The sequence below is a fragment of the Marmota monax genome, unplaced genomic scaffold (assembly GCF_021218885.2).
Source record: "Marmota monax isolate L192 unplaced genomic scaffold, Marmota_monax_Labrador192_F-V1.1 WCK01_AAM20220418_F8-fsc00271, whole genome shotgun sequence".
NCBI classification, from domain to species: domain Eukaryota; kingdom Metazoa; phylum Chordata; class Mammalia; order Rodentia; family Sciuridae; genus Marmota; species Marmota monax.
In genome coordinates, this window is record NW_026694659.1 from 1,001,911 (window position 1) to 1,018,776 (window position 16,866).

General features: G+C 37.1%; 1 protein-coding gene across 1 annotated transcript in view; it reads right to left on the reverse strand.

The window, feature by feature from the left end:
- Positions 1-583: 583 nt before the first annotated feature.
- Mrps9 (mitochondrial ribosomal protein S9) overlaps positions 584-16,866 on the reverse strand; it is a 59,364-nt gene continuing 43,081 nt past the window's right edge. Inside the window, exons 6-11 of the mRNA XM_046423306.2 lie at positions 11,033-11,118; positions 10,185-10,260; positions 7,648-7,816; positions 6,658-6,766; positions 2,802-2,971; positions 584-780 (exon numbers count right to left, since the gene is read on the reverse strand). Coding sequence (XP_046279262.1) covers positions 689-780; positions 2,802-2,971; positions 6,658-6,766; positions 7,648-7,816; positions 10,185-10,260; positions 11,033-11,118 — 702 coding nt within the window. The 3' untranslated portion in view covers positions 584-688. The remainder of the gene's footprint in view (positions 781-2,801; positions 2,972-6,657; positions 6,767-7,647; positions 7,817-10,184; positions 10,261-11,032; positions 11,119-16,866) is intronic.

The window sequence follows — 16,866 nt, forward strand, 5'->3', positions numbered from 1 at the left end:
TATCTTACACCTTACATACATATAATAAAAGATTATTTTTAAAACTTTCCATACAAAACTGATTCAAAAATGAGTTTAGCCTTTTGTTCCCTCTGTCACAGTGGGTGATCAAGGCTCACCTGTGACCTTCACCTGGCTGCGGTGGTCACCAGCCTTCTGCTGGCAGCTCAGCTCTCTCCCACTCGCTAAGCTCCTGGCACAGGCACCTAAGTCAGCTCATTCTTCTGAACGTCACTCTCACCTCTCAATTTCAAAAGAACATTGTAGCAACTGCTGTGTGGGAAAACAACAGAACCAGGCAAAATGAGTTCTAGTCTAGGTCTAGCATTAAATTAGCAATGGTTTGGCTCTGGTAGGCTGCTTAATCTTTGAAACTGAGCCTTCTCATCTGCAAAATGAGGTAACTTGACTAGATTTTGCTGAATGCTCCTTTCAAGTCTGATATGCCAAGATTTTATGAATTAGGCTTCTAAAACTATCTGAAAAAGTTTAAGTAGAAGAATGAAGTAAGCATCCTTTTTTTTTTTTTTTACAACTTATTTATTAATCGTAAACTTTTCAAAGCAGCTTTTAAAAAAAGAATCATCTCACAACTCAAATCTCTGCCAGTGCTGCCCTCACGTTGGCTGGCAGATGCAGACCGAGCCTGTTCCCCCCACACCAGGCCCTCCCGCCCCTTCCCCAGCCTTCAGCGCTTCTTCCAGGTAAACTTCCTGCGGGCTCCCTCTTGGCCTGGCTTCTTCCGCTCTCTGACACGTGGATCTGTAGTAAGTAGTCCAGCTGCAGCAGGAAGAGAGAAGCCTTTGTGAGCTTTGTGAAAATACAGGCTGTCAGGCAGAAAAGTAGGTGAACCACAAGAATCCACGGAACTGTTGTCAGAAAGACCCACAGGAACGCAGCCAGACCCCAATAACTGAGCAGCCCTGGAGAGCCTCAGGATGGCGGTCTGCCTTCGTTCTCCTGGGACATTTTTTCAATTTCTGAGACAAACATCAGTGATGTCGAGACTGCCTTGCAGAGAATTATGACTCCTTTTTGGTTTTTAAAACTTGTTCAACTCAGATGAAACTACTCTCTGTGGGCGCTTGCGATTCACCCCAAGGGCCTCCCCCTGCACACCTGTTAGTGATGAGGTGAGAGTCTCAATGGAGGCAAGAGGTAGGGAGGAAGCCCACGGACAACACACCTCAGCAGTGTACGTACGTGAACAAACGTGTACAAACAGGACTTGCCAAACATGAGGAAAAAACTGTGTGTTATGATAATTTCTGTGAAAATTATAGTCCTTGATACTTTGTTTCAGAACGTAAATAACCATTTTTGGAGTTGTACTCTGTGCCACGTAGTTTATTCTAGAAGGATGAAGTCAGTTTAAATTGGAAGCTGCCTCTCCCTTAATCCTCAGGAGCAATTATGTTTCCAGACAATCACTGAGTTACTCAGCAGATGGTCCACATGCAAGCACCCCAGCAGTGGCTGGAGCCTTGGTATGTGAGCAAAAACCCGGATTCCCAGAAACCACCAGGAGAACCCCTGGAAGCTGCTTTTGTAAACAAAGAAATAGACAAAGGTTTTTCTTTCATCTTTTTTGCTCTTTCAACACTAGCACTTCTCTTCATTTGATACATGCCATAGGTATTTTTAAAAATATTTATTTTTTAGTTGTAGATGGACACAATATCTTTATTTTATTTTTATGTGGTGCTGAGGATTGAACCCAGTGCCTCACACGTGCTAGGCGAGCGCTCTACCACTGAGCCACAGCCCCAGCTCAGCATAGGTATTTTATCAGGGGTATTTTAATGGCCAGATAGCTAAAGAAAGCTTATTATATAATCTTTTGCACTTACTTGTACTTAAAGGGCACACATGGAATATTTTGCCCAAAATACTGATAAGGTCTAAGTTCTAGTTTAAATTCCTAGTAATAATGCTTTATTACTTTCAGATATGTAGAGGAGTCCAGACTAGTTAAGTCATATCCTATCAAATTACTTCATAGTAGTAGATAATGAGAAGATAATAAATCCATATAATGGCAAGTTGTTTATAAGCAAATGGATTTTCAAAAGACAAAAAATTAAGTAGCCAAAGGCACAGGCCGTGCCTATCCTGGATCCCAGAGGCGGATGCTGGAAAGTAGAGAGCAGGCAGATCACCTTCCCTGGCAGAGAGGGGCTGTGAACCAAGGTGCTAAGCAACTCGCACGGGGCTGTGTAGCAGGTCACAGGACACACAGCACTGGATCCTCTCAATGCAAAGACAACCTTTGGCTCAAACCTTAGATTTATTATGAATGCCAGGTAGTACCCCAATGAAAGAATCAAGTGTACATTCTTTTCCCCACAGTGCGAAGATTCTTGCTCAAGTGACAGGGCCAACCCGAGTAAAAAAAGTTCACATTAACATCATAATGGAAAAAATTAAAATCTCCATTAATCTTGGACAGAAATGCCTAAAGTGCTTTATCATTAACCAAGCAAATTACAAATTTCTATGGTAAGAGAAAAACAAGCAATCTGTCTTAAAGCCAAAGTCAACCTTCCCAACCTCTGGACTGGATATTTTAGCAGACATCACAGGGAGTGTGCCCCCCTTTTCTTGTTCTAATTCAAGTTCTCTTTGTAGAAATCAAACCTGAAAAATACTGTACAATTCTGGAGCATGAAAGGAGCAGCTGATAAGCTGTAAGATTGCATGGTGAACCAAGTATTCTCTCCCAGATTTCAGGTCACCAGGACAAGACTCAGGAAATACCTGTAGGTAGAGGGGACAGCACAGTGTCCCACCCAAATGCATACCTTGTCTCATCCATTCGACCTCATCCTCGGTGACGAAGCTGCACAGGGCTTTTGCCATTGCCAAGCGTATTGCTCCTGCCTGTGCTGACCTCCCGCCCCCTGAGACTGTGCAGGTCACGTCGTGTTTTCCAAGGCGGTCAAGGAAGTGAAAAGGGAACATCAACTGTTCTCTAAAGCACATCACAAATAAATCCAGTTAATTCCACTATAAAGATACAGGACTACATACACTGTTGGCATTCTGAATGTTTCTAAAAACTGTTGCATGCCAATGTCACCTTTCAAACTTCTTGTCGATCAATTCATCACACCAAGATTGTAAGGTTTTTCTCTCTCTCTCTCTCTCTCTCTCTTTTTTGTATATAGCAATGCACTTACAGAGTATGGCAATACACTCTCTTATTGGTTATTGGTTTCCTTTGTCTCATGAGAACTTCGTGAGGCGTGAAAATAACCTCGTAAAGTCTTGAAGTTGGGAGACTGCATTAATCAACTGAATCTACCCTCTCTAGATTCAATGATCAAATATAAAATTAATAGGCCTAACCAAGTAATCATCAAATGCCATTTGGATTTTCTAAGTCAAGTATACTATAATGTATTTGCATAATGTATACTGCTTAACTTGACATGGTTACTTTTTAAAGTCAACAAAACAACATTTAAAACTCTTCCTCCACAAAAAGAACACACAGTCCAATGGCAGTTCACTAAGCTGCACAGCCACAGTCTGGCCTGTTCCCTGGGAACCGTGATGCCCACGTGGTCCTAAGCCAACACCACAGAGAGGATGGCAAGGAAAAGGCCTGCAGCTTCTTTGCTCAACTGAATGAGCATTTACTGAAAACCACTTATGTGCCAGGTCTGATGTCACTACCATCTTTGCCAAGGACTTTGATTTTGCTATTTTGCCTTAATATATCTGCTGAATTTTTATTTTTTTTTTTCATGGTGCTAGGGATCGAACCCAGGGTCCTGTGTAAGTATGTCAGGCAAGCACTCCACCACAGAGCTAGTTCCACTGTCATCCCAGAATTTTTATTTAGGAAAGTCCATTTACAATGCATTTGCTTTTTCTGCCCGACACAGCAGCTTTAGACCCCAAATCAAACTTATTCAACAGTTAAGCTGAGAGATGCACGTGGTAAGATATTCAAATGCCATCTTTTACATTTTAAGAGCAGAATAACCCCAGGCAGATGGGCTACCAACAACCCTCCAAGGCCATAGCAAACTGGATTTGTAATAGTACTATACAGGATGACATAACCCCTCAGACAACAAAACACACAAATCTATATTGCCTTTTTAAAAAAAGGCTTCAAAGCAACCAAATCCAAACAATCCATATTATGGAAATAGTAGTATTAAAGTAGTATCCATATGATCATACCTAAACAAAATTTAGAAACTGATAATTCAACTCTACCACTGCATTTTCCCAGGAGGAAACAGAAGCCAAGACGGAATCTATGGGATTGTCATGTGCATACACTGGGGGAGGTGGCTGCACCCCGCAACAGGTAAATGGGGTTTGCAGAGGAAGTAAAGATCCTGGACAGCCATGCGTCTGAGAGCTTAGACACCTGTCCTTACTTTCTAACATTTTAAGATTACCTAACAAACACTTATAAAGAGATTAAAATTCAGGAAACACAGATTTCAGAGATATATAAGTAATGCAGCCAGAGTGGTCAAGGTAAGAAAGAACCATAAAGAATCTGGGCAACTGGAAGGTGGTGGGATTCTGTGGTACAATGACAAATTTGTGTACAGATGAAAAAATGCCCTATAGGGTTAACAACTGAAAATGATGGTTATACTGCTATCAATTTTAACTATCTTGGACTGCAAACTAGCACACGTAAATACAGTTACATGGCATGAAGTTATTTCACAATGCATTGTCTCTCACGAATCACAGATGAAATCCTGAGAATCACATTTACTTTATTCTTTGTCAGTCAGCATAATTTTTAAAATAATAAATAAAATAAATGATTTTCTTGTTTACATACCATCTGAATTCTACTCTTCTGGCACCAAATAAATAGTCTTTTATTTTTCAGTAATTGATTAAAATGCTAATTTGTCTCCTCTCTTACATGGTTGGCACCGTGTGAGGAAACTGTTTCATCTGTATCGATGACTAGGTAAAGTGCCTCTTACCTGGCTGCCTAACAGAGCACAGGCCTTTGCTGAAAGTATCCCACACTACCAGGCACATAGTCACACACGCTTGTTGTAAAGGCTAAGGTCACAGAGATAATAACCAGGAATAGAATCAAGATTCCTGGCTCTTGACTCTGTGGTCTTCCTACTGGTCAGAGGTCACTTTGTTGCTGACTAAGTAAGTACCTGTGCCACTCACTCCTAAAACAGGATGGCCAGTCCATGACAGGTGGGGCCACCACCAAATCCCTACAACTACTTAAGTTGGTGAGAAGGCTTGGGGGCTTGATCCCACCAAGACTAGCCTGAGGCTCCCAACCCAAGTTCTTGATGACAGGAATCACACTGAAAACAGCAGTTATCTTCATAATGCCCAGAACAAGACTAGGCACAGAGACAATCCTTATTTGATATTTGCTGATTCAAACTGAAGAACAAGATCTGAGGAGGTGATATAATTGTGAGACCAAGCCATAGTGGGACATGCTACTAAATCATCATGAGTTATATCTGAATTCAAGTAATAGTCAAATGCCATTCCTCCTCGTGGCTCCCAGGGCTGAAATTCCCATACCCAGCAGTAAGGGTCTCTGGGTTTTCTTACGGGAAATGAACTTCCTCCACCCTTTTCCCTGTGAGGACGACTGCAGAGTTAGTTTAATTGATATTAAACAGAGTTCAGAGTGGGCCATTTTTTGACGCAGGCACACAAACATAACAAACATACATTCCCGAGGTAATTATTCTGTCCAGAAGCTTACACTATGTTAGAACAGTCCCCTTTTCCTTACGTGAGCACTGGGATCAGAGAAGCTTCAGTCTTTTGACCTTAATGTACTGCCACAGTACATTCAGGATATAGGAAAAGGATTAGGAAGGAGGAACTAATCATGGAATTTCTGTTACTCATGGATAATGACAGTAACTACTGAAAAAATAATAACCTTCTCAAGAAGAGGCCTTTATATAGGGACTCTCAGAGAGCTCTAAGAGGAGTACATTTAGGGATTAGAAAAACTGTAATATCTACTTATGATGAATGAAATACAAAGTTTAAAAAATATGACTGCCATATTTAGCACTGAAAACTAAGCAAAGCTGATGAGCTCTTATTTTAACTTATAAACATTTTGTATCTCACAGAAACGGGCTTCTTTGCTTGCTCAATATATGTACAATCAACTTCTTTTAAAAGGGAAAAAAATCCAAAAAAATAAAGCTGACTTTTTCTAGTATTTGTGGTCAGGAAAAACAAACATAAACCACAAGTGATGTGCTGGTACTTTTCCCTACCCGTGGCCTAAGGCAGGTACAGGAGCCAAGGTCAGTTTCTGTGGTTGCTGTGTTGCTTTGTGTGCAGCCACCCCCAAACCAGAAGATGGGAATCTGCTTTGCTTATGTTTTGGCTTGACCTGCATTTCCGAATGTAAGATCTATTTAAGATTTAAGACTACTTAAATTCCAGCATGATCTAACAGAGGGGCAAGAGTCAATTAAGGAGGATTTACAGAGATGCTTTTTCAAAAATCTGCTTACAGAAAAATAAAGTGTCCATTTGGCTAGTTTGATATGTTAGTAAAGAGACACAATCAAACAGAATTAGAAAACAACAAGGCTTCTTAATCGATAATGACATATTCTAGAGCATATTTTCTTTACACAACAAGCTAAATAAAAATCAAACCTGTCCTGTGTGATTGGAAAGTACAGCAGGTAATCGGCTCCATTCACTGTTATTCTTCCACTTCCATGTTCATAAACAAGTGCTTCTGCTTTTGCAGTCTTTCTTTTACCTTTAAAAATTTAAAGTTCCTATTAGTATACATCTTACAAACCTGGGCCTTGAAATAAGACAAAACTACATTAAAATTAGTTTTCCTGGAAGAGCAATCTATAACACTGTTTTTAGGAACGTTCTACAAGTAAAACAAAAGGAAGACAGGTAAGTGGTTTCTGTGGGGTAATTGTGATCTTCACTTTTCTTTTAGAACACTGCAATTATTTTAGTTTCAACAGTCAACATAGTCAATTCAGTTATCTTATCTAAAAAAGCAATTTACATAATGTTCACTTATAATTAATAGGAATATACCTCATAATACAAATTTTTTAAAATATGTGAATACTGTAATAACATGTAAATGGTAGAAAAGAAAGGAATCCTCAGGAAAGGTCACATTTCATTCAGTACAATAGTTGAAAATGACAAAGGGATAATGTTAAATTTTTGAGAGCTGCAAAATACAATCTAGTAGGTCAATTCTTACAAGACAGATCGTGTCAAATGTCTGTACATACACAACAAAACTGTGAGTAGAGGGTCAAGTTTTCATGTTACATAGTTTTTTCATCTGACATGTATTTCACTGAGCATTTTTTACTTTTTGAGAAGAAACCTTTATTATAAACATTTTATTGATTCTTCCAGTTGAAAATATGAACATAATAGTCGACACGACTGGGTAGGTATGTATTCACTCTTTTTCTTGGGACACTGTAAGATTTAGTTAAACTGTAAGATTTTGAAAACTTCAACAGAATCTTGAAATCAGGAAATCCAATGTAGCAGTAGCAAAAGCAAATCAAATGGATACCACAGAGCAATAGCAAATGAAAATAATTAGAGCGTCTCAGTCTTCGCCAAGTTCATTTTCTCTTCATGGAATGTCATTACCTTCACTTGTGCTGAAGGCCCTTCCTTGATCGTCATACTGCACAGGTTCAATCAGCTGTTTTTTTGACTGAATAGCTACACTTCTGCGAAACTTCTGCACAAATTCTTCTTCAGCAGGATCCCACTGCAATGTCAATAACTTTTCTAGCAGCCGAATGAACTGCATATACTGCAGACAATAAAAATTCATTAGAAGATGCAAGTGTAATTGCATTTGCTAGATTTTTTCTATTTTTATATACTTGATCTTTCCAATGTTGCTTTTCTTGATGAATTTTGACAGGATGACACTTCGGCATCTTCATGCTGCTTTTAAAACAGCATGCAGATGCATCACTTCTCCTGTGTATCTTTAGTGCTAAGTTTTTTTCTTTTGAGAAACAAAGAGATTTATCATTCAAAGAAAAATCAGTTTCTCTGGATTATAATTATGAAATTTAGATTTAAATTAATTTTTAAAAAAATATTTAGAAGATCTTCAAGTGTAATTTCCACTCTTTTATTAGAACTGTATCAAAAGAAACATTAGAAATAATTTTCAGTAAGTTATGTATAGTAAAATGGAAAGAGTCTGATTTTGAGAAAATGCACCTCTTAAATTATATTTCATAATACATTTGGCAAATATATTTTTGGCTGTTCAAGCTGTGTTACTTTAATGTTTATGATTTCCTTTAAAACTGAACAATCAAGCTATTTAAAAATTCAAGAGATACTTGACTTAAAGGGCAACCTCTTGAAATAAATTATCCTTGCTACTCTGTGCATTTTTTTTTAATAGTTCTTGAACATGTGATTAGAAAGTAAACAACTTGGTATTAACCCCTTAAAATTAGAAGCCAGAATAATCATTCTAAAGTGTTTATGGAGAAGGAAACAACTAATACTTGAGATCCTTAGTTAATATGGATTGTGAATCCAGTTTTTGATAACTTTTTTTTTTTTTGCTAACCCTAAAAAATCGTACTCAATTTTGTCACCATTTGCCTTTATAGTGAAAATCTGTCAATAATAATTTAAAGTATTGAGGAATTTGGTAAAATTAATGTTAAAGAAACTTCTTCAAATACAGCTTTTTTATGATTTAATAACAGAAAAGGCAAATTTCCAAGGAAGGGTGAAAATACTTAAGCCACCTGTGGTCCTGGGCCTGACAGAGATCCATTCTCCCCTCCACTCACTGGCCTGTGTCCTTTGTTCTAAGAATTCCATCTCACACACTCCTGATGACCATTCTTTAAACTGCAAAGGGTCACTTACAGGTATAAAAGCCTTACTTGTAAACTAAGCTTAAAGTTTAAGAAGTCACTGATTGGTTTGATGCCAATCACAAACTTCAGGATTTCTTCTACATATTCAGTATCCCAAAAGTATAAAAGATTATCATATACTTTTGTTTTATTTTCATAATTGCATGAATGTATTAATCCTTGGAATAGTTCCAAAATGGGAAAAAAAAATACCTGAATTTAAAAAAAAAATCAAAGCAGTTAGAAAACAAAAGAAATAATGGAATGATGCATTTGATGAAGAAGCAAAGAGATTTTTCAATTTGATTCAAGTGTAGCAATATTTGGCAGTTAGGATGTTAGAAATCAACTCCAGATCTACCACTAACCAAATGTCTGACACCTTGTTTAAGGAAGTTGCAACTTTTCCAAATCATTAATGTCTACAATATGCTAAAAAAGAAAAAGAGCAACCGAAGAACGTGACTTAGAATCTACATGGTGGCAGGCACTAACAATGCCAGCCACTGCCATGGAAGAACATAATCTTTCTTGGGAGGATTTGTGAGATTTATCTCCGCTTGAATCTAACAGAGAGTCAAACAATTTAGAACATCAAAATGTTTAAAACATCAAGCTACTTCTGATCACGTCAGGCTATGTTAGAACATTAACAAAATAAGACTGCAATTAAGGTCTGAGGAAGGATGAAAGTGTCCCAAACTTCATAGGGCATAAGTTTCACCTGGGGAGTGTGTCAATGAGATCGATTTTTGGGTGACCCCCTCAAGATCTGCCCCAGGTTGAGGGTGAGGCTTAGGGACACTGCAGTTGTAAAGAACACTCCAAGGGACTATGACACATGTGGTTTAGAGATCCCAAGGTGAAAACCACTGACCTTTCAGACGCTGCACATGTGATGAGCCAGGAATCTGCAAATTCCGTGTGCGACATTCCTTTTCTACTTAACCTGCAATGGCTCTGTTCACTCATCATTAGCTTGTAAAATTAGGTACCGGTCTCACTGAAGGAGACAAAAATGACATCTGCTACACTCCTCTATAACAACTGGCAGAGGACATGAGGGCACTTATAAGAGGAGGAGCTGGACACTGGACATGGCACTTTCCTTACCACAGATAAGGCTCTCCTCCCGTGGCAGAAATTGACAAGGAATACATTTCAAAGAGAAAAATTGTCCAAGGCACACCTGCTTCTAAGGACTATTACTATTAGGATCCTTAATACAGCAATTGTCTGCATTCTTATGACACAGGTCTCCTTAAATTGAAAAGATTAATTACTTACATCTTGATCTGACAGTTTTTCCACTAACATTTCTTCTAGTTCCTCCTTAATCAGCCATCTGCTGCCAATCAGATCTCTGTTAAAATATCACATATATTCTCTTTTTAATTAACCATGCAATTAGTGTTATATCACAAAAGATCTCACCTATAAGAGCAATTCATGATCTGAAAACAAATTTTCATATTATACAGTAGTATGTTCATCCAAGGAAACCACTTTTCAGAAATACTATTCTGTTTCCTCAATCTAGTTTAGAAAAGGTTCTAACACCACCAAATGTTTTGTTTGAAGAGTTAAATAAATATGCCATCATGAAACTTACCTGAAAGCCATCAGAATTCTGAAAAGATTAAAACTGTGCCTATATAATTTATTCTGAAGATGTTATAGACACAAAGTTAACCCATCTATGAACAAAAGTAGTAATAAAGTCCAAATAAAGGACTAGGAACATACAACTTAAATCTATCTTTTACACAAGAAGAAACATGAATAGCTAGGCCAAAATTTAACATTGGTTGTACAGGCTGATGGATCTGATCTATTACTGCTTGCCAAATGGAAGTACAAGCCTTGAAATACCTTACAAAAGAAAAAATCAGAAAGCACACAAATGCTGAATAAATGTGCAGCCATACACATAAAATTTCTAAGGACATCAAATCCAAACACAGTAATTTAATACGTAAATCTTGATGTAGCAGAAAAATAACCTCAATATTTGCTTCTTCCTAAATATAAATAACCTATTACATGGAATCCTAAATTTTAGGCTTTAGATACATCAATACGTAGCATGTAGAGTTCAAAATCTACATATGCTCTAATGCAAGACAAGAACTTACTTCGTTTCCTTTTTTTCTGGAAGTAGATCTTTGGCTCGCAACTGATTTTGACGTTTTTCTATCTGGAGTAGCTTTCCGTATACTTCCTATAGCAAATAAAATATACAAGTTAAAATAAGAAAGATGGTACATTATTACTTATGATATAGTTTATATTTTTTCTCTGTGAGAACTCCTTATTTTAATGTGACCTCTTGTCTAGCTGCAGAGTAAATAAAATGAAAATGCTTTTGAATAAAACTGTTTCTCATCCAATCTAAATGATGATAGAGTAGTGTGAATGAGAATTTAGTACATATCACAGCACACTTTAAGTGGATTTAAAAATAACTTTAAAGAATTTACAACTCCATTCAGTGAGGATGGCTGAAACAACAAGAACCCTGTGAGTCATTTTTCTTAAGAGTTTCACAAACAGGATAAAAATTTTCCTTAAGAAAAACCATCGTTTATATACTAATACGTACTTTATTTATTTATTTGTACTATGTACTTCAACTTAGAGAACAACCAGTAATTTAGAGCATCTATAGCTGAACTACTTATATAACATTTAATTTTATATAGTATTTAATACACCCCATGTAGTTTATACCTTAAAAGTAAATTTCTATTATATTTATTTTCCATTTTTGATTTTCTTCTATTAATTTACTTTTTAAACAAAGACTGTGAATATGTGTCACTTATTAAACTGCAATGGAAGATTTTAAAACTGGATAGCTACATATAACAAAATGAAATTAATCCCTACTTCTCACCCTGCATAAAAGTCAAATTAGGAATTAGACCAGAAACCTTGCAACGGCTAGAAGAGATCAATACTCCATCATATTGGTGTTGGCACTGATTTCCTTAACAAGACCCTCAAAACACAAGAACTAAAACCAAGAATAAATAAATGGGATGACATCACATTAAAATCTTCTGCACAGCAAAGGAAATGATTAAGAGCATAAAGACAGAGCCTACAGAATTGGAGAAAAACTTTGCCAGTCACTCCTCCAACAATAGTAAATTAATGTCCAGAATACATAAGGAACTCAAAAAAAACCAACACCCCAAAAAAGCAAATAACCCAGTCAGTAAGTGGGCAATAAGTGGGCAAAAGAACTAAACAGAAACTTCTCAAAAGAAGAAACACAAATGGCCATCAAACATATTTCTAGTAATCAGGGAAATGTAAATCAAAACTATACTAAAATTTCATCTTACTGCAGTCAAAATGGCAATAATCAAGAAAATAGTAATAACTTCTGGCAAGGATGGGGGGAAAAGGTACACCTTTACATTGTTGGTGGGATTGTAGAACAGTACAACCTCTCTGGAAAGCATCCCTCTCAAAACACTAGGGATGGAACCGCCATATGACCCAGCTATCCCACTCCTTGTTACTTTCTCCAAAGAACTAATATCCGCATACTATAGCAATTCAGCCACCTCAATGCTTACAGCAACACAATTCACAACAGCCAAATTATGGAATCAACCTAAGTACCCATCAATAGATGAATGAATTAAGAAATTTGGGCATACATACACAATGAAGTTCTACTCAGCCATAAAAATGAAATTATGGAATTTGCTGGTAAATGGATGGAAATGGATAATATCATGCTAAGTGAAATAAGCCAGAATCAGGAACTCAAAGGTCAAAAATCTCATATGTGAAAGCTAGAGTAAAGGAAAGGAGGAGGGAAAGACAGGAGACCACAGAGATACAGGGACAGCATTGTAGAAGACCAAGAGGCAGAGTGGAGAGATGGGAAGGGGGAGGCAATGAAGAATGAACTCTTCAAAAAATCACGTTATATGCATTATATAGAAATACCACAGGGAATTTCATGTTTATATTCAAATTAAGAAAAAACCAATCAAATATAAGTAAATATATTAGTAAAAGGAAGCCCAGCAGAGTAGAGGGAAGAGAACAGAGGAGAGGCGGGATGGAAAAGAGGGATCAGGAACCGAAATCAAATTCTATGGATGTATGATTTTTGTCTAGAGGAACGCAAATACTATGTATAACTATAAAGCTCTAATTATAAAAAATGAAATGCATATACTCCTGGTTTTCTAATGTAAACAATCATGTTCTGGAAATAATGACAATTTAAAGGCATCTTTCTCATCATCAAAAAAATCTGCAATGGGAGAAAAAGTTACAATTTATAAAAAAGCAATAATACTGCAATAGGGTTATCCCAGGCAATGAGTTTACAACAAGCAGAATAACACAATGGTTTCTTAACGTTTTTGACTGAGCAAACAATTTTTTGAGGACTCATACTGAATTATGTTCACATTTATTCACTTATAATCTGTATATAACCTACCACATTAGTATCTCATGAATAGGCAGACATTTTAAAAGGATGAGCTAGGGGTTGGGGACATCAGTGGTACAGTGCTTCCCTAGCCATGTGCAAGGCCTTGGGATTTATCATGAGCATTGGGGGCGGGGGCAGAGGTAGGTGGGGAGGATGAGCTGGAGATGATAAAAATGATTCTTTTTATTTTTAATATACTAATCATGTTAACTTCCAATATCATTACCTAGAGTCAGGAGACACAACCTGTTACTGACAGAGGTATCCATCTGTATCTCAAATAGTCTAAATAATTTCAAGTGCTAAGAAGCAATTTTTGTGGGTTTTGGGTAGACTGCAATACGACCTCATAATGTTGCTGAGGGTTTGTTTTAAAACGTCTCTTTGCCACTGTCATATTCACTAATGCTTGCAATTTGGCACTATCTCCATTTTGCAGTCTTTTTTTCTTTCTGAGAATCCGGTTTTCTCATTGGCAAAAAGAACGCTAAAAAGAAAAAAAAAAGGATGTAATTATTAAGAGTCAGTTTCTTCAAGTAAATACAGGCGAGAAAAGTTGAGATTATACCCAATGGGCAGGACTTCTCAATGAATAAGAATGTAAAACTTTTGACTGGAGAGATTCAGGTCCCCCCCCCCCCCCCCCCCGCCCAGTAAAAATAGTAGAATTGATGGTTCAGAAGAGAAAAGGAAAAGCAGAGAAAAAAGAAAAAAGTTGCACTTAGAAGCTACAAAATAGGGTGAGCTAGACAGTGGGCACACACGACTCAAACTGAAGGGAATCCACTGCTCCAGCTCAGTATTTCCACAGGCTCAATACCCACACCAGAGGCAGCAGCATCCACACCCAAACCAGGTTGGAAATGTAAATTCTCAGGCCTTACCAGACCTAGGGTGGGTTCCAGTGAGCATCTAAGGGGTACAAGCTGAGATGTGTGAACAATGGAGTCAGGTTAACACAACAGCAGAGTGACAAATAGAGTTAACTTGATCCTAGTGCCCAAAGAAAGTAAGTGTGACTGCCCTAGTGCTACTTCTCACGCACAAATCCATCAGCTGTAGCAGCAAAGGATACACGTAAAAAAGAAATCATTCTTAAGTCAACAGTCCACATCTAGAAGAGGACCTGTCATTCAACTTGGAACAAAATTCTATAATTCGCCCCTCCACCCCCGACTTCTATACCTGGGTGCTCCTGTAAAGGGACAGCAGCACACCTCGAAGCTGCCTGGTCCACAGTCCTGAGATGCAGAGAGTCCACAGGTCAGAGCTGGTATGCTTTCAAATCTAGCTATGGATATATGAACTTATGAGAACATCAACTACAGTAATAAGATAACCTCCTTTGCTTGAAAGGGTTTCCTTAATTTTCTGGAGTAATCATGACAACTATAATAACAACTGAACTTCCTCATAAGTTTCAAGTCAAAGTGTAGGCTTCACTTATGACTTTTAAGCAATCTTCATTCGTTTACATTTTTCTGGAAACATTCTTTCACGATGTCATTTCTTTCTAGTGTTATATTTGTATTCATGATAATTTACAAATGGTGTAAGTAAAATAATCAGAAAAAATGTGGAAGAGAAAACAATCTATGAAAAGTACATATCAAATTTCAAACACAGTAAGTCCCATTCATGTAAGGCAACAGCTCATAACTTGACAGTTATAATCCCTCCACCCAAAATACACAGTGCTCATTAACCCTCTCCATTCACTTCTTTTCTGTGGGGATTGGGGACTAGGGATTTAACCCAGGATTTTACCCATGCCAACCACACTTTCTGCCATTGAGCTACACTACAAGCTACGTACACTCTTTTACATAAGAAAATATATACACATATCACTGTAGGTCAGGCATTCAGCATAGGGCCTTACCCATGGCAACGGTCAAGAATGCTTGCAGCAGGGGTGAGGTATGGCTTTTAAGACTCTAATAATCTGAACAATTTTACTGGTGTGCCACTTCTATTTATTCTTTCTCTTCTGCATAATAAAACCACTTTTGAGATTCTACCTTTGTTAGTTAGAAACAACAGTTCTCTGGAAAGTAGATTCTCTAACTTCAACTCCCTGAAGAGATGCATTCTCATTTACATCAAAAAATCCTTGAGGGTATAAAACATGCCAGGAACTGTCAACATCACAGATTATCACTGGTAGCTTCTGGTATATTGTTAAGTTTCCACTTAATTTTTAAGGGACACTAGAGAATTAGAATGACCCCACCTACACTAAGTTTATATACTGCATTTAATAGTGTAATTTCCAAATATGACAGGAATAACCCAGATGTGAAATGCTGAATCATTAATCATAGCTATGATTAATATTTCATAAAATCAAAGCAAGCCTATCCACCCCTCGTGTCATCAGATTTCCATAATGTATGAGTCAAATTTAGAAGGTGCCTAATTTGAAAATACCAGATGCTCAGGTTGCAGAAAAGAAATGCTTAAAACTAAACCCTTCCGAGAGCATGAGCAATATAATTTTTAGTGTCCTAAAATCTGTTTTGGTCATATTAATCACGTATAAATTCCAATTTTAGGAAGGGTAAACAAGTAACAGTTCATGGTTGGGGGGCACAGGAAGTCAACTGTATGCTGGTACACAAAATAAATAATATCAAGCTAATAGCAACTGCCATTTTTGATACTAGTTCAAGTAACTTAAAGTTCGTGCTTATTACAATTACAGAAAATCAATTACTTAAGTAACTATTGCTCTCTCATTGTTTTTGTTGGCCATGGCATATCCAAACTCCATCGAAATAAATATAAATGTAGTTCAGAGAGGTGTCTGCTATGTACCTCAAGTTCCCAAGTGACATACTTAGACTACAGATCCCAGCTATTCCTTGGTGAATACAACATGGTGCATGTTTACACATCATGCAACTCAACAAATAAAGGAAACATCTCAGAAACAGGTCACATGAAAAAAGACCCTGGGGATATGCACTGCCAGGAGTGATAACATCCATGTGCTTGGAAAGGAACTCAGATACTATATTTTTACTTTTTAAATTAAAATCATGCTTTATAATAATAATTGTACCATTACAAAAGAAATAATCTGATTAAAATCAACATAAAGGCAATAATAATAAGTTGACTCCATGTTTTAAAAAATTAATTTTCCTAACTGTTACACTTGGAGCACACAAGATATACAATGGCAATTATTCATATGTGAGGAAAATGTACATTAAAGATACCTCTAGAACAGCAATTTCTACTGCTGAATTAATTACTGAATTAACTCCTGCTGTCAAGAAGTCTTAAAACAGCATGCAGACATACTTTAGTACCAGTCTGCAGCTTTTTAAAAATAAGCACTTAACATAGTTGTAAAATAGTTATTTTACAATAGCTCACTGTGAGAAGGTTCAGTTTTTTAATTTCAGTTTTAAAGATAACAGCATTATATCCAAGAGTTTAAAATATTCATCACAAGGTCACAAAGAGGATCTAGAAGCATCTAAACCCAGAAAGGAT